This window comes from Petromyzon marinus, chromosome 34, assembly GCF_048934315.1.
Source record: "Petromyzon marinus isolate PM22_M1 ecotype Great Lakes invasive population chromosome 34, UKy_Petmar_22M1.pri1.0, whole genome shotgun sequence".
Lineage (NCBI taxonomy): Eukaryota > Metazoa > Chordata > Hyperoartia > Petromyzontiformes > Petromyzontidae > Petromyzon > Petromyzon marinus.
This window is the reverse complement of record NC_133700.1, coordinates 1,083,385-1,101,294: the sequence shown is the minus strand read 5'-3', so window position 1 is coordinate 1,101,294 and position 17,910 is coordinate 1,083,385. Positions and strand designations below refer to the sequence as shown.

Below are 17,910 nucleotides of genomic sequence, written 5' to 3'. Positions count from 1 at the left end.
CACCGTGTGAAGGTGTGTGGCCCAATCCACCTTGTGTAGGTGTGTTGCCCAATCCACCATGTGTATGCGTGTGGCCCGTCCACCATGTGTATGCGTGTGGCCCGTCCACCATGTGTAGGCGGTTGCCCATTCCGCTGTGTGTATGCGTGTGTCCCGTCCAACATGTGTTTGAGGCTGATGTCTCAGTTGGCGTCTCTGTCGTTGGGTTATCGTGATGGTTTGCTGCTGAGAGGAGAGGCCTTGATGCGACTCCTGCTTGTCGTCCTCTCAATGGTAGCAGAGAGGCTGCCCTGCCAAAACATTTCAGATCCCGTTCTAGATCAGAGTTGTTGAGGAAAGGTGGTGCATTGGCTATGACGATCTTGACTGCAGGGAGGCCAACGGTGTGTATGGGACAAATAGTCCCCCCTTGATCTCAAGCCCTGCCTCATCAATGCACGCCACCATATCCTCTTTTGCCACGAATACGACCACACCGCGGTTCATGCGTGAGGCGGCGAGAGAGAGATAGAGAGAGAGAAAAAAAGAGAGATAGATAAAGAGATACAGATTGAGACAGAACGAAAGAGATGGAGATTTTCCGGCCGAGGTATCTCTTCAGCGAAACAGACATTAACCTTTGGGCACGTAGCCAAAATCCGCACCTACACGGGATGGTTGTTATTGTTGTCAGTCAAAGATTTTTAAAACAGTTTAACACTAACCAATAACAGCATTTAATGTTCATAATAGAGAGGGGATAGAACGCGTGAAAATACATGTGTGGTGTGTGTGTTGTGTAGTCAAACCCATCACCACCCGACAGCCCAATAAGTCAGGTGGTTTGTGTTGTCACGAGTCGTGTATAGTGTAGTTTATAGTAGTGTACTATAGTAGTTGTGTACTGTAGTGTATAGTAGTGTATCGCAGTGTAGCATATAGCATAGTGTATAGTGCAGTGTATAGTGTAGTATACTAGCACAGCACTAAACCGGTCGTTGTTTGAGAGTGAACCCACCACCACAACATTTACAATTCGAGCACCGTTATTACAACCAACCGGCATAAACGATCGATAGCAAGCGAAAACACCATCTGGCTTCAGCTTGATGCGAGCTACTGCTGTATCCAAAAGGTCAACATCTTCTGCCTTGCAATATTTCTGTTTCGTTTGCAGGAAGGTTTCACGATGCTAATCCTTGGGGGAACTGAAAAAAGAAAAAGGTCCCCCAGGGAGCCTCTAGCAGGGCTGTATCGGCAAGTGCTGCCAGTGGTGAGTCGCAGCAGCGCCCTAAAAAGCAGACACTATGGCACACTCACCCACCCGCTCATCCACTCACCCGTTCACCGACCAACACACTCACACCCATAGACTCACTCGCCCAGTCACTGTGGCACACTCACTCAACAACAGTCACCTGCTCAGGCACACTCATCCACGCAACCACTCAATCATCCACTCGCCCACCAACTCACCCGTTCACACACTCACTCGCCGACTTACATATTTACCGACTCAACAACAACCGCCATTCGCCACTAAGTGGCGGTGACGTCACCACGACGCTTGTGCCAGGCTATGTGCACCGTGAGGCCACGTGAAGTGTCGAACGCCCGCTGGCAGGAGGTCACTGGGCAGACCCAGGTGCCACGGGTCGACTGACTGAGATGACTGGCTGATGCACCACCTGTGCCCCCTACTGTGCCAACCTGATGTGCTTTAGCCACCCGGCGCTCCGCTCGTTGTTGTGAGCATCGCTCCTCCGCCCTCCGTTGTTGTTGGAGGGCGACTGCCTCCAACTGCCCAGTAGCATCCTTCACGAGCCTCCTCCACAGAGGCCGATCTTGACACCGCTGGTACCAGTCATCGGCAAGTCCACTCAGCTCCACGTCCTCCTGTACCACATCACTCCATCTCTTCTCTAGCCCGTGCCGCGCCCGCTTAGCCCCCTCAATCCGGCCAAACAAAAGCTGTTTCGGCATGTGGTGGCTGGGCATGCGGGCTACATGACCCAGCCATCGCAGCCTTGCCTGCCGGAGGAGCTCACCGATGAGACCTTGTCCAGATCTTTCAAGGATTTGTGAGCTCCTCACACAATCCTGGCTGGTTAAACCCAGGATGGATCGTAGGCAGGCTAGCCTAAATGTTTCTAACCGGCGAAGATGTTCCATTACGGGGGGGTCCACGTTTCGAAAGCACAGAGAAGGGAGGGAATTACCGTGGCCGAGAAGACCTGAAGCTTATTGCGAAGCGACAGACCAGATAGCTTCCACACAGCGTTACGCAACTGATAGAAAGACATTGCCGCTCGACTGATTCGGAGTGAGACCTCTGCTGTTAAACTGGAGCCGGTCATAAGGACACTGCCCAGGTATTGGAAACTCTCCACTCTCTCAACAACTGCCCCATCACCGATTGGGAGTTGTCGGTGTGGAGTGTCTGATGGTACAAAATACCCAGGCAGGTGCTTAGTTTTGGTGGGGCTGATGGTAAGGCCCCATCTTTTAGTGGCACGCTCCAGTTTCAGCAGCAGCGTCTCCAACTCCTCCTCTGAATGAGCAGTTATTACCAAATTATTGGGATACGTAACGTGGTTGAACAATAGGGAGCCATCCCTTCACCGCACCCGGGCATCGATCAGCCTCCCATTATATCTGTACCAAATGGAGATTCCCCCGGTACAGCTATTGAAGGCTTCACTAACTACGTGATCAAAATAGATGTTAAATAATGTGGGAGCCAGAGGATATCCCTGTCGCACCACAAGGTGTACAGGGAATGGCTCTCACTCCCGACCACGTAGTTGTACCCGGGCCCGCTCACCATCATGAAGGTCCTTAATGATCGTGAGCAGAGGGTCAGGGACTCCAAAAGCACGAAGAACAACCCAGAGCCCAGGCCTAATGATGGTGTCATAGGCCTTGACCAGGTCAATAAAGCAGAGATGTAGGTCTTGTTGGAATTCCCTACACCTCTGCTGTAGCAGACGGACAGAAAATATGGCATCTTTGCAGGACCGCCCTTTCCTGAAACCGCATTGGGGCTCCGCAAGCCTCTCCTCATCGTGCCTGGCAAGGCGATGTTGAATAATCCTTGCCAGGACCTTTACCGGCAAACTGAGGAGTGAGATGCCCCTGTAGTTGTTAGTCTGTGCGGTCCCCTGCTTAAAGAGGGGGACCACCTTCCAATCCTGCAGAACCCGTCCAGTGGTCCAGACTGTTGTTATGATATCATATAGGGCAGTCTGTGCACAAACGCCACCCTCCCTCAGTATTTCGCTTGGAGATCATCTCTGCCCGCTGCCTTTCCTGGTCTCAGACTCTGGCTCGCCTTCAGTACTTCCTCAACAGATGGCACCTCAGCCAGCCACTCACAGGGGGTGACTTCTTTCAATATTTGAGGCACCACAGCCTCAGCAGGGTCATCCCCACTTTGTGCCACGATGTTTTCCTGGCTGAGGGATTTTCCCTCCCCCAGGACCTCACATAAATGCTCAGCAAATCTGCAAACCTGTTCCTGGGGGTCGGAGATTAGAGCACCGTTTTTTCCCCTAATGATGGTAATGGGTGTGGCGCTGCGGGTTACTTTTTTTGATGGAGCTAATTAGAGATTTGTGATCGCGAGCCACTGAGGCAGACTCCATCTCCTCAGCAACCCGTGACCACCACCCATCCTGGCAGCGCCTCACGGCTCTCCGAACCTTCCGAGCGAAGGATGCGGTAAGCCTCCTCATTCTCTGATGTGGGATTCCGTAGCCGATGACAGTGTGCCTGTCGCTTTTTCTCAACTAGCCTGAACACCTCCTCTGTCAGCCAGGGGCTCTGGGGAGGTCTGGACCGCGTACCCAAAGCAGCCATTGCAGCTGCATGAGTCACATTCCTAAACCTCGCCCATTTATTCTCGACATCAGGAGGAGTGGGGGACAATGCCAACCCCAGCCGCAAGCGATGATGAAATTCTCGCTTGCAACTTTCATCAGCTAACTGAGACCAGCCCACTTTAGGTTGGAATGGAGTCCTGGGTTTACACCGACCACCAGAGTGGAAGAATGGCAGGCGCATCTTACAGATGACTAGTCGATGGTCAGAGGGCAGATCAGCTCCACGGTAGGTCCTAGTGTCAAGGACATGGGCTGGCATCCGCTGGTCCGTCACTATGTAGTCCAGCAAATGTTCTTGCTTGGACCCGGCATGTATCCATGATGTTGTGTGGATGCGCCGATGCCGGAACAGCGTGTTGGTAATTACAAGCCCATGGGCTGCACAAAAATCTAGCAGCCTCCTACCGTTGTTATTGAGCTGATCTGGCCCATGCCCTCCAATCACTCCAGACCAGGTGCCAGCATCATGACCAACTCGGGCAGTGAAGTCACCCAACATGATGACTCTATCCCGAGGTGCCACTTTAGCCAGCACCTGTGACAGGAGGTCATAGAAGGCATCTGACACATCGGCTTTGCCTGCATCCCTCCACGGATGTTCATCTTCGGTGGGGGCATAAGTAACCACGACCACCACTCTTCGCCTCCGGTTGATGGGAAGGCGAGCCCAAATTAGCCTGGGGCTTACACCTTCCCACACCTCACCGCCACGCTCCCACGCCCCCTTCATTCTTTTGTTAAAAAGAAGAGCCACACCCTGTTGTTTGGCAGTCTGCAGCCCCGAGTAGAGGACTGTCCACCCCCCATGGTGGCAGGAGCCAGAACCGGTCCACCGGACCTCCTGAATGTCCCACAGAGATCCAAGCGGTACCAGTCCAGCTCCCGACAGAGGAGTGGCAGCCTCTACTTCGCAGTGAGCGTTCGAACATTCCACGTGGCCACACGAAGTGGCTTTTCGTTGTTTCTGGAGGATCCCCGAGGGTAGAGATTCAATTTCCTGGCTCTGTCAATTGGGTTTTGGCCAGGAGACGTCATAGACGCCTGCCCCCCGGGGCCTCCGGCACCAGCTTATTAGTTACATTTTTAATTCGTGGTTTCGTGGTCATTTATTGAAAGTGGAGGGGTTACCAGCTCCTCGCATCCGTCCAGAGCCCCCGTTTAGCCCCTGAGGTGGTCACAGACGCCATAAGGGGAGAAGCCAATCGGAATTGGCCCTCCCCCCACAGCACTGTCTACGACAGAGTTGCCCGTCCGGCACCGAGAGGAGGTAGGGGGTTGTTTTGCCCCTATCTCACACCCTCTCACTCACACCCTCTCACTCACACCCTCTCACTCACACCCTCTCACTCACACCCTCTCACTCACACCCTCTCACTCACACCCTCTCACTCACACCCTCTCACTCACACCCTCTCACTCACACCCTCTCACTCACACCCTCTCACTCACACCCCTGCTCGCACACCCTCTCTCGCACACCCTCTCTCGCACACCCTCTCTCGCACACTCACTCTCTCAGACACACTCTCTCTCAGACACACTCTCTCTCAGACACACTCTCTCTCAGACACCCAGTCACTCTCTCTAACTCTCACTCACTCTCTCATGCATTCTCACAGACTCTCACACACACTCTCACAGACTCTCACACTCTCTCACACTTTCTCTTATTCTTTCACACTCTCTGCCTCACTCACTCTCTCATACAGTCTCACAGACTCTCTCTCTCACACACTCACACACACTCTCACACTTTCACTCACTCTAACTCTCACTCACTCTCTCATACATTCTTACAGACTCTCTCTCTCTCACACACACTCTCAAACTTTCACTCACTCTCTCTAACTCTCACTCACTCTCTCATACATTCTTACAGACTCTCACACTCTCTCACACACTCTCTCACACTTTCACTGACTCTCTCTAACTCTCACTCACTCTCTCTAACTCTCACTCACTCATACATTCTTACAGACTCTCACTCTCTCACACTATCTGCCTCACTCACTCTCTCATACAGTCTCACAGACTCTCTCTCTCACACACACTCTCAAACTTTCACTCACTCTCTCTAACTCTCACTCGCTCTCTCATACATTCTTACAGACTCTCACACCATCTCACACACACTCTCAAACTTTCACTCACTCTCTCTAACTCTCACTCACCCTCTCTAACTCTCACTCGCCCTCTCATACAGTCTCACAGACTCTCACACTCTCACACTCTCTCACACTTTCACTCACTATCTCTCTTACTCTCTCACACTGTCCCACACACTCGCTCTCTCACACACGCACTCTATTTCACCCGCTCCCGAACGCATTCTCTCGCACTCACTCTCGCTCACTCTCCCACAATCTCCCACACACTCCCCACTCTCTCGAACTACTCATCAATCGGGCAGGCGGCTCCAGCCACTCGGCCAGAGGTGTCCCCGCGTCGTCGATGGAGATGGAGTGGAGGAGGTGCAGAAGGATGATGAAGACGATGATGATGACGGTGATGATGATGAGGAGGAGGCATGGCTGGCGTTCATCATCGATGGGCAGTCCGCTGCACACGGAAACACAACGGGAGGGGAATGAATCGGCAGATAGTGGTGCAATTGCGTAGAGTAGTGTTGTGTGTTGACTGTAGTGTATCGTGTAGTATATATTGTAGTAGGTAGCGTAGTGTAGTGTGTAGCATAGTGTATACTGTCGAGTATAGTGTGTAGTGGTGTATAGTGTAGTGTATAGCAGTGGAGCTTGTAACGTCGTGCATAGTGAAGTGTGTAGCATAGTGTGTCGTGTAGTATGTAGTGTAGTAGGTAACGTAGTGTGCGGCGTAGGTATCGTGTGGTGTATAGTGGTGTAATGTATAGCAGTGTAGGGCATCGTATAGTGTAAAGTGTAGTGTGTAGCGTCGTGTATAGTAGTGTGGTGTATAGTGTGGTGTGTAGTGTATAGTCGTGTGGTGTATAGTGTGGTGTGTAGTGTATAGTAGTGTGATGTAGTGTCATGTAGCCCGCATGCCCAGCCACCGCATGCCGAAACAGCTTTTGTTCGGCCGGATCGAGGGGGCTAAACGGGCGCGGCACGGGCTAGAGAAGAGATGGAGTGATGTGGTACAGGAGGACGTGGAGCTGAGTGGACTTGCCGATGACTGGTACCAGCGGTGTCAAGATCGGCCTCTGTGGAGGAGGCTCGTGAAGGATGCTACTGGGCAGTTGGAGGCAGTCGCCCTCCAACAACAACGGAGGGCGGAGGAGCGACGCTCACAACAACGAGCAGAGCGCTGGGTGCCTAAAGCACAGCAGGTTGGCACAGTAGGGGGCACAGGTGGTGCATCAGCCAGTCATCTCAGTCATCTTAGTCAGTCGACCCGTGGCACCTGGGTCTGCCCCGTGACCTGCCAGCGGGCGTTCGACACTTCACGTGGCCTCAAGGTGCACATAGCCTGGCACAAGCGTCGTGGTGACGTCACCGCCACTTAGTGGCGAATGGCGGTTGTTGTTGTAGTGTATAGCGGAGTGTATAGTGGTGTGGTGTACAGTAGCGTAGTGCATAGTCGTGTATAGTAGTGTCGTGTAAAGTGTAGTATATAGTCCTGTATAGTGTAGTGTATAGTAGTGTAGTGTATAGTGTAGTACATAGTAATATATAGTCGCGTAGTGTGTATCATAGTGTATAGTGTAGTGTCTATTGTGGTGTATAGCGTAGTGTCTATTGTGGTGTGTAGTGTATAGTGTGGTGTATCGTGTAGTTTATAGTGTAGTAGATAGTAATCTATAATAGCGTAGTGTATAGTGTAGTGTGTAGCGTAATGTATAGTAGTGTCGTGAAAAGTGTAGCACATAGTCCTGTATAGTGTAGTGTATAGTGTAGTATGTGGGTGGCCAGCATCATGCCCGCCTGCCTTCACCTCCCCAGTGCTAGTGATGTTTACTGCACCACCGCTACACCAGGTACTCATGAGGCTGAGTCGACCTAGGGGCAGGCCCAGGACCGATTCAGATAATCGTCACTGGTGTTGGTGGCTGTGAGCGGGAATCGAACTCGATATGCCGGGTTTGTTGTGCAGTGTAGCGCTAACTACTGCACCACCGCTCCCCACACAAAAATACAAAGCTTCCCCTTCGTAGCCTGTAACAACCTGTTGGGGCAAGTGGTGTTAGGAGCGAGTAGCAGCCTATGAAGACACAAAGATCCCCGTGTAGCCCGTAACAGACTGTTGGGCAAGTGGCTATGAGCAAGCAGTAGGGCCAATGAAGGCTACCGGCACTATGGCACACACAGAGGGGGGTGGGCATCACGACGCCCCCCCCGGCCGCCTTTGTCTCCCCCAGTGCGGAGGAGGATGCATTCACCTTCTGCGCCTGGGCTGTAGGCGTTGGCCAGGCTCTTGATGTGGCTGGCGATGGCGGTAGGGCAAGCCAGAGTGACGTCAGGGACCTTGGCCTCCTTCACCATCTGCGGAGGTCAGCGGCAGTGAGCACTTGGTGTCGTGTATAGTGTAGTGTTTAGTGTTGTGCATAGTGTAGTCTATTGTGCAGTGTGTTGTGTAATGTATAGTACTATATTGTAGTGTCTAGTGTAGTGTATAGTTGTGTATTCAATAGTTGTGTAGTGTATAGTGTCGTTTATCGTTCATAGTGTATTGTATAATGCAATGTATAGTATAGTGTACAGTAGTGTAATGTATAATGTAGTAAAACTTGTAGTGTATAATAGTGCATTGGAATGTAGTGTAGTGTACAGTAGTGTAGTATATAGCAGTGTAGTATAGTGTATAGTCGTGTAGAGTATAGTGTGTATAGTAGTGAAGTGTAAAGTGTATGGCTTGCGGCTGGGGTTGGCATCGTCCCCCACTCCTCCTGATGTCGAGGGTAAATGGGCGAGGTTTAGGACTGACTCATACAGCTTCAATGGCTGCTTTGGGTACGCGGTCCAGACCTCCCCAGAGACCCTGGCTGACAGAGGAGGTGTCGTGTATAGTAGTGAAGCGAATAGTAGTGTAGTTTATGTAGTATAAGTATAGTAGTGTTTACTATGCAGTAGTGTATACTGATGGTAGTGTATAGTAGAGTATAGTAGTGTATAGTGTAGTATATAGTGGTGTGAATATACAGCAGACTGCATCGTTAGGGTCTGGATCAAATCCACGACCTCCTGTGTACCAGGCGAGGTCGTTAACATCTCCTAGCCACCGTGATCATGATGTGAGCGAGAGAGAGAGAGAGACGCAGACTCCAAATATACAGCAGGCGTCAGTGTCAGGATCAAACCTATGACCTCCTGCGTATCAGGCCAGGTAGTTAACATCTCCTAGCCACCGTGATGATGAGAGAGAGAGATGCAGATCACAAATATACAGCAGCAGGCATCAGGGTCGGGATCAAACCCACGACTTCCTCTGTACCAGGCGAGGTAGTTACCATCTCCTAGCTACCGTGATGATGATCAGAGACAGACGCAGACTCCAAACTGTACAGCAGCAGAGGCCAGGCATTGTCAGGGTCCAGGAATGGAGGTGTTTAGCGTTCTCCCGAGGTGCCGTGGCTGGATGTGGATTGACCCCCTCACCTCGGCCGCGTGCCGGAGTCTGTCCGGAGGCAGCCACGTGCCACGCTCGTGCCTGCACGCACCGCTCGGCAAAAGCGTGGCGATTCCGGGGTCTTCTTCACCTCCACCCTGAGCATCGTCTACCAATGAAACAAATTACCAGAAACATTGTATTAATCAAGACTCTCTCTTTCTCTCTGGCAGTTGTGCTGGGAGACTCTGGTCATCCTTCGATGGTTGGCTGGCTCTCTCTGCTTGAATGTCTATATATGTGTATATATGTGTTTGTGATCTGTACTGTACTGTATCACTCTTAACCTATAATTTAGCAATCTTTGAAATAACGTTATCAGCCGGACCATGCGTTAATTGTGTTTTGACTGATCCTCTGTGCTGCATTATATTGTTTCCAAATTTTACTAAATCTTGTTCAATTTGAAGTGCTGCTCCATCTCTCTGTGTTTCCTCTCTTAAATTTTGCTCCTCTATACCTGATGATGATTGCTTGCGTTGCAATCGAAACGTATGCTATTATGTAATTTTATTTTATTATTATTATTTCTTATTTCTACGTGACTTTACCGAAAAAACCAAAGAGTGGCTACATACGGTTCGAAAGGAATCCAACATACATACGTACTACACTATACACGACACCTTACACTACACGACAATACACTACACATTACACTATATACTTCACTATACACTACACCACTTTGCAATACACTACAATACACTCTACACTACAGTATTAAACACTACACAACACTATATATTACACTACTATACAAAGCACTATACACTACACTAAGCGACACTACACCACTATACTATACACTAGATACGACAGTATATACTCCACTATACACTGTACTATACACTACTATAACTATACTATACATGTGTAGTGGGTTTTATGGAAGGCGAAGACGAATCTTCGGAGGCAACGCTTTATTCCAATAACCACTGCAGTACAGCCACAGTCTTACACAGGGCAACGGCCCTTTCTGACTACCGCCTGGGGAGGTACTGCCTCAGGGCTAGTGCCCTATCACGGGGCTACGGCTCTGGGTCCTCCGGCTGCGAGTGGCCTAGGGGAGGCTGCACCGACCCAGCCAAGGTGTGGGTCCCGACCACTGCCCACTCGGACCCGGCCCTTACACGGACGTCGGGCCGGGGGTTCCCAGGGTCTCACCACTGGCCGACAGAGTCCCGGCCCTGACAAGGGCAGCGGGGCTAGGGGTCCCAGGGTCCTAACTAGCTGGTCTTCTAGCTTCTGTCTTGGACTGGCCCCGGACCCTTTCAGAGGTCCGGCTTTTATACACCGGTCCGATGTGTCAGCCCCTGGTCCCGCCTACCTTACAGAGTTCCAGGGGGGGGTTTGGGGGATCACAGGACACCCCGCAGTCTCCTCCTGCTCTGGGGCTGGGATTATAGCAACTGCCGTTGCTGGACTGTGTCTGCCCCTGCAGGTAAGTGTACACAGCCCATTTACAGTGTTACACATTTGTAGTGAATCACTTTAGAGATACTAATAATAGAAGGCACTCTAGTTTATTCTAGCCATCACAGGTACAGGGGATAACTCTACTATGGTCAGGACAGCTAGCACACTGCCTGACCAACAACGCTGAGGAGGTGATGGGTTCTATTCCAGATGACAGCCCCGACCCTGAGTCGGGGCCTCCCTTTTATCCCCCCAGCGTGGCCTGGCTCCGTCCTCGGCCACGCCCCCTTCTGGAACCTACCAAAAAGTTATCAGCTTAACCTCACGTATCCCCTCCGTTACCTTTGCCCTACATCCATTTCCCTGGCCTATTATATGCCCTGCCAGCAAATGGGGCTGCTACACCCTCAGATCCTCCTCTCTGCCAGCAACCAGCACTATGTGCCCTAGTGCCCCATGCTATGTCACTACATCTCACGTGCCCTGCAGGCAGACCGGGCTGCTACACCCACAGATCCCCCTCTCTGCCAGTAACCAGCGCTGTGCGCCCGAGTGACCGAATACACTATACACGATACTCCACACTACACTATATACTACACTGTACACTACACTATACACTGCACTTCTATACACTAAAGACTATTATACACGACACTATACATGTACACTCTACTCTACACACTAATATGCACTACACTGTACACTACACTAGTATACTGCACTACAAAATACATTGCACTATACACACCACTATAAACTACACTACTAGATACTACACTATACACTACGCTACTATACACTGTACTATGCAATACACTATTATATACTACACTATACAATACACTACAATATACTGCACTATACAGTACACTATAAACTACTGATACAGTAGTGATAGGGGCAGTGATAGTGATAGGTATAATGACAGGGGTTGTAATAGGGGTAGTGATAGTAATAGGGGTTGTGATAAGGGTAGTGGTAGGGATAGTGATATGGGGTAGTAATAGTGATAGGGGTAGTCATAGGGGTAGTGCTAATGATAGTCATTTTGATAGGGGTAGTAGTAGTGATAGGGGTGACAGTGATAGTGATCAGGGTAGTGGTGGTAGTATTGATGGGGGTAGTAGTGGTAGCGATAGGGGTAGTGCTAATGATAGTCATAGTGATAGAGGTAGTGATAGTTATAGGGGTAGTGATAGTGATCGTATTAGTGATAATATTGGTCGCGAGAAATCCAACATCTCGTGCTTTAAATGATAACTCACCCTCCTCTTCCTCCTCCCAGCCTCGCTCTTCATTTCCATGAACGTCCCTCATCCGAGGGCCCACCGAGACCTCCCCGAATCGATAGGAGCCCCCAGACGGGTGCCTCGAAGGCACTTGGCCAGGCGTCGGCCTAAGCCCGAGCGTGGCCTTGATGTGGCTCAGATCCATTTGGGGAGGTTCCTGGGCGGGGGTGAGTGGCTTTGGCGACCTGAGAATGCCAAAAACGCTTCCGAAAGAGCGAAAGAGGCAACGAAATATACAGCCCGGAGAGCCACATCACGTTCAACGCAGAGAGGTAGACGCAGAAAGAGAGACGGATATGAGAGGTACTTACACACATGCACACACGCACACAAACAGGCAAAGACAAACCATACATTATAAAACTTTAAACTATGTTCTATTTTGGCCAGGTGTAAGGTTCACTTTAGCTGCTGTGTAGCAGCTGTTCAGAAGCGACCCCAGGCCATCAACAAGTGATAGCGGCTCAACAAAGTGGCCAATATCATCATCATCATAACCGTGTGGACATCCATAGCAGCCAAATACTTTATATGCACAGAGATGCATAGCGACCTATAGAGATATATAGAGACCCATCGACTAAACTATGTTCACGTTACCAGGTGTAAGGAACGACTGAGTGTGTAGCTCTTCGTCAGAAGCGACCTGACCATCACAAATGATGGCAGCACAACCAAGTTTCTGAGATCATCATCGTCATCACGTGGACATTTATAGCAGCTGCAAAACTCTAAACGCATACAGATCCATAGAGACCCGTAGAGACACACGTATACCCTATAGAGACACACATAGACCCACAGGGACACATAGATACACAGACTACAATATTTTATGTTACCAGGTAAGGCCCCGCTGAGCTGCTGTGTTGCACTTTTTCAGAAGTGACCTGGCCATCACAAATGAAAGCAGCTCAACCAAGTGGCTGCTATCATCATCATCATCGTTATCACGTGGACATTCATAGCAGCAGCCACATACTCTAAACAAAAAAACATGGTGGCTAGATGTTAACTACCTCGCCTGGTATACAGGAGGTCGTGGGTTCGATTCCAGACCCTAACGATGCCTGGCTGCTACATATCTCGTCATCATCACGATGGCCAGGAGATGTTAAATGCCTCGCCTGGCATACAGGCGAGGCTGTATATTTAGAGTTTGTAGGAGAGGGTGTGGAAGGAAACGGAGTGAGATTAGATGGTAGAAGTAGGAGAGTGAGTGGAGGAGGGTGAAAGGAAAGAGGCAGCCGAGTGTGTGCAGGAGAGTGGAGTGAGATGAGAGCGGAAAGGCAGGAGAGTGAGAGGAGTGGAGTAATATGAGAGGGGACAGGTGGGAGTGAGTGAAGGGGAGTGAGATGAGAAGGGAGAGGCAGGAGAGTGCGTGGAGGGGGAGTGGATTGAGATGAGAGGGGAGAGGTAGGAGAGTGAGTGGAGTGGGATGAGATGAGAGAGGAGAGACAGGAGAGTGAGTGGAGTTGGAGTGATATGAGAGGGGAGAGGTAGGATAGTGCGTGGAGGGAGAGACAGGAGAGTTTGTGGAGGGGGAATGGAGTGAGATGAGAGAGGAGAGGCAGGACAGTGAGTGGAGTGGGGTGAGATGAGAGGGGAGAGGTAGGATAGTGAGTGGAGGGAGAGACAGGAGAGTTTGTGGAGGGGGAATGGAGTGAGATGAGAGAGGAGAGGCAGGAGAGTGAGTGGAGTGGAGTGAGATGAGAGGGGAAAGGCAGGAGGGGAGAGGCAGAGTGCGTGGAGGGGGAGTGGAGTGAGATGAGAGAGGAGAGACAGGAGAGTGAGTGGAGTTGGAGTGATATGAGAGGGGAGAGGTAGGAGAGTGAGTGGAGGGAGAGGCAGGAGAGTTTGTGGAGGGGGAATGGAGTGAGATGAGAGGGGAGAAGAAGGAGAGTGAGTTGAGTGGGGTGAGATGAGAGGGGAGAGGCAGGAACATGCGTGAAGTGGGGTGATATGAGAGAGTAGAGACAGGAGAGTATGTGGAGGGGGAGTGGAGGGGAGTGAGGCGAGAGGTGAGAGACAGGAGAGTTTGTGGAGTGGGAGTGGAGTGAGATGGGATTGAGATGAGAGGGGAGAGGCAGGATCGTGCGTGGAGGGAGAGTGGGGTGAGACGAGTGGGGAGATTTAAACAGAATCCTTACCATCACGACTAAACGTACACTTGCCCCAAGTCTGGTGACGTATGGTCAATTATACCGCCCACCCACCCACCCCAGGGCTGTCTCCAACGTAGTCTCTCTAGCCAGCTCAGAATGTGGAACCGATATCGCCTTGGGTTGCGAATGGGAGACAACAGCGCCCTTTAGTCTTACGACATTTGCCGAGGGGCCAAGCTACATTTTGTTTTCAATTTGTTGTAATCAGACGCAAGGTCCCATTGGAAATGATTGCAGCTCAAACAATTGGCCGATTTCATCATTGCCATGGTCATGACTTGGTCATTCATAGCAGTCGAATACTCTGTACTCACAGAGATCAATAGAGACCCATAGAGATCCCGGGATACAGAGAGAACCTTAAATAAACATAGAGACACATAGAGACACATAGAGATGCATACAGACCCACAGAGAACCATATACATATGCACAGATACGCATAGAGATGCAACGAGACGCATACTAAAACTAAACGAGTTTGTGTTTGACCAGGTGTCACGAGGCCCCACTAAGCTGCTGTGTCGCTCTTCTGTTCAGAAGCGACCTGGCCATCGCAAATGATAGCAGCTCAACCAAGTCATTTCGATGTTTATGGCAAAAGCCAAATAACTCTAAACGTAGATATACATAGAGACACGTAGAGATGCAAAGAGACCCACAGAGACATATATACCTCATGGAGATCCGTAGAGATACATAGAGAGGCATAGAGATACGGAGATATTCACAGAGACGCATATTGACTAATAGAGACACATAGACCCACAGAGACCCATAAATAATCCTAGAGACACAGAGATACAGAGACTCAGAGAGAAACATAAACCCACAGAGACACATTAGATGATTAGAGACACCTTAGAGACAAAGACCAACAGAGATACATAGAGACTCACAGATACTCATAGACCCACAAAGATACAGACTCAACGAGACTAATAGAGACTCAGAGACACATACACCCACAGAGACGCATGGACACTCATAGGCCAACAGATTCAGAGACCCACAGAGGCACATAGAGACTCATAGAGAAACAGACCCACAGAGATACGTAGACTCAGAGACATACCCACAGAGATACAGAGCCACAGATACGTATAGACTCATAGATCCAAAGAGACTCATAGACCCACAGAGACCGATAGAGACCCATAAAGACCGATAGAGACTCACAGAGATACGTATACACTCAGAGACACGTAGACCCACAGCGACACAGAGACTCATAGATATGTATAGACCTACAGATGCACAGATACTCATAGACCCACAGAGATCCATAGAGACTCATAGAGAAACAGACCCACAGAGACACGTAGAGACTCATAGAACCACAGAAACTCAGAGACCCACGGAGATGCGTAGACATTCATAGAGACACGTAAATTCACAGCGACACATAGAGACTCATAGAGATACATAGACCCACAGAGATGCATAGACCTACGAAGACTCAGAGACCCACAGAGATACAGTCTCACAGAGACGCATAGAGACTCAGAGACGCATAGATACACGTAGATACACATAGACCCAGAGAGATACATAGAGACTCATATAGACACATAGACCCACAGAGATACATCGAGACTCATCGAGACTCATAGATACCCACAGAGATACATAGAGACTCACGTAGCCAACACAAGAGGGTTGTTCGCGCACCGATGCGCTCGCTCCTTCTCCTCGCCCCCTCCAGTGTAACCGGTTTTGCTTGCACGGGGGGGTCGGGGTGGGGAAGAGACGAGGCAACAGATGTTGTCTGGAATGCCGCACTGGTTCGTCTTGCCACGTGTCTCTGTGTGTGGGTTGGTGGGTGTTTTGGTGTCTGGGTGTGTGTGGGTGGGTGCACAGGTGTCTGTGTTTGGGGGGTTGGGTGTAGAGGTGTCTGTGTATGGGTGGGTGTACATGTGTCTGTGTGAGTGGGTGTACAGGTTTATCTTGTGGGTGGGTGTACAGGTGTCTGTGTGGGTGGGTGGGTGTACAGGTGTATGTGTATGGGTGGGTTGGTGTACAGGTATCTGTCTCTGGGAGTGTGGGTGGGTGTACAGGTATCTGTGTATGGGTGGGTTTACAGGTCTCTGTGTTTGGGTGGGTGGGTGGGTGTACAGGTGTCTATGTATGTGTCGCTATTTCTCTAATGGGGTTTGTAGCTACCACAGCGGCCAAAGGGGGTTCTGGACGGGCGCCAGGGGCTGGTAACTCCTCCACCTTCATTCCAAGTACCACTAAACCACGGAATAAAAATCTAATTAAGCTTGTGCCGGAGGCCCCGGGGGGACAGGCGTCTATGACGTCTCCTGGCCAAACCCCATCTGGCGGAGCCTGGAAATTTAATTTTTACCCTCGGGGCTCCTCCAGAAACAGCAAAAATCCACTACGGATGGACACGTGGAATGTTCGAACGCTCACTGAAGAGGAGAGGCTGCCACTCTTCTGTCGGGAGCTGGACCGGTACCGCCTGGATCATTGTGGCATTCAGGAGGTCCGGTGGACCGGCTCTGGCTCCTGCCACCATGAGGGGTGGACAGTCCTCTACTCGGGGCAGAAGACTGCCAAACAACGGGGTGTGGCTCTTCTTTTGAACAAAAGAATGAAGGGGGCGTGGGAGCGTGGTGGTGAGGTGTGGGAAGCTGTAAGGCCAGGCTACTTTGGGCTCGCCTTCCCATCAACCGCAGGCGAGGAGTGGTGGTCGTGGTTACTTATGCCCCCACCGAAGACGAACATCCGTGGAGGAATGCAGGCAAGGCCGATGAGTCAGATGCCTTCTATGACCTCCTGTCACAGGTGCTGGCTAAAGTGGCTCCTCGGGATATAGTCATCTTGTTGGGTGACTTCAATGCCCGAGTTGGTCATGATGCTGGCACCTGGTCTGGAGTGATTGGAAGGCATGGGACAGTTCAGCTCAATAACAATGGTAGGAGACTGATAGATTTTTGTGCAGCCCATGGGCGTGTAATTACCAACACGCTGTTCCAGCATCGGCGCATCCACACAACATCATGGATGCATGCCGGGTCCAAGCAAGAACATCTTCTGGACTACATAGTGATGGACCAGTGGATGCGAGCCGATGTCCTTGACACCAGGACCTACCGTGGAGCTGATTTGCCCTCTGACCATCGACTAGGCATCTGTAAGATGCGTCTGCCATTCTTTCACTCCAGTGGTGGGTGTACACCCAGGACCCCATTCCAACCTAAGGTGGCTTGGTCTCAGCTAGCTGATGAAAGTTGCAAGCAAGATTTCCATCATCGCTTGCGGCTGGGGTTGGCATCGTCCCCTACTCCTCCTGATGTCGAGGGTAAATGGGCGGGGTTTAGGACTGTGACTCATGCAGCTGCAATGGCTGCTTTGGGTACGCGGTCCAGACCTCCCCAGAGACCCTGGCTGACAGAGGAGGTGTTCAGGCTAGTTGAGAAAAAGCGACAGGCACACTGTCATCGGCTACGGAATCCCACATCAGAGAATGAGGAGGCTTACCGCATCCTTCGCTCGGAGGTTCGGAGAGCCGTGAGGCGCTGCCAGGATGGGTGGTGGTCACGGGTTGCTGAGGAAATGGAGTCTGCCTCAGTGGCTCGCGATCAC

General features: G+C 50.8%; 2 protein-coding genes across 4 annotated transcripts in view; both read right to left on the bottom strand.

The window, feature by feature from the left end:
* LOC116948535 (sonic hedgehog protein-like) overlaps window positions 1–17,910 on the bottom strand; it is a 128,671-nt gene that overhangs the window by 77,788 nt on the left and 32,973 nt on the right. The gene's annotated exons all lie outside the window — the stretch shown is intronic.
* Window positions 5,853–16,563, bottom strand: LOC142929762 (uncharacterized). 3 transcript variants are annotated; one of them, XM_076071599.1, is made up of 5 exons: window positions 15,958–16,563; window positions 12,128–12,354; window positions 9,431–9,549; window positions 8,215–8,317; window positions 5,853–6,419 (listed from the first exon to the last, which is right to left on the bottom strand). In XM_076071599.1, exons 1-5 carry the CDS (start codon window positions 16,230–16,232, stop codon window positions 6,259–6,261), a joined length of 885 nt encoding a protein of 294 aa, XP_075927714.1. In that variant the 5' UTR covers window positions 16,233–16,563; the 3' UTR covers window positions 5,853–6,258. The 3 variants fall into 3 exon arrangements, with proteins under 3 accessions (XP_075927714.1, XP_075927715.1, XP_075927716.1); XM_076071600.1 differs by having other exon boundaries at window positions 12,128–12,336; XM_076071601.1 differs by lacking the exon at window positions 15,958–16,563 and having other exon boundaries at window positions 12,128–14,346.

What these genes read in the sequence shown, in the direction of transcription:
- LOC142929762 (XM_076071599.1), bottom strand. Translation starts at nt 16,232, where the DNA reads ATGTACACCCACCCATACACAGACACCTCTACACCCAACCCCCCAAAC. An exon ending in AACCCTCTTGTGTTGGCTAC is followed by an intron (nt 12,355 to 15,957) that starts GTGAGTCTCTAT and finishes CTCTTTCGGAAG; the next exon opens with CGTTTTTGGCATTCTCAGGT. An exon ending in CTGGGAGGAGGAAGAGGAGG is followed by an intron (nt 9,550 to 12,127) that starts GTGAGTTATCAT and finishes TTTCATTGGTAG; the next exon opens with ACGATGCTCAGGGTGGAGGT.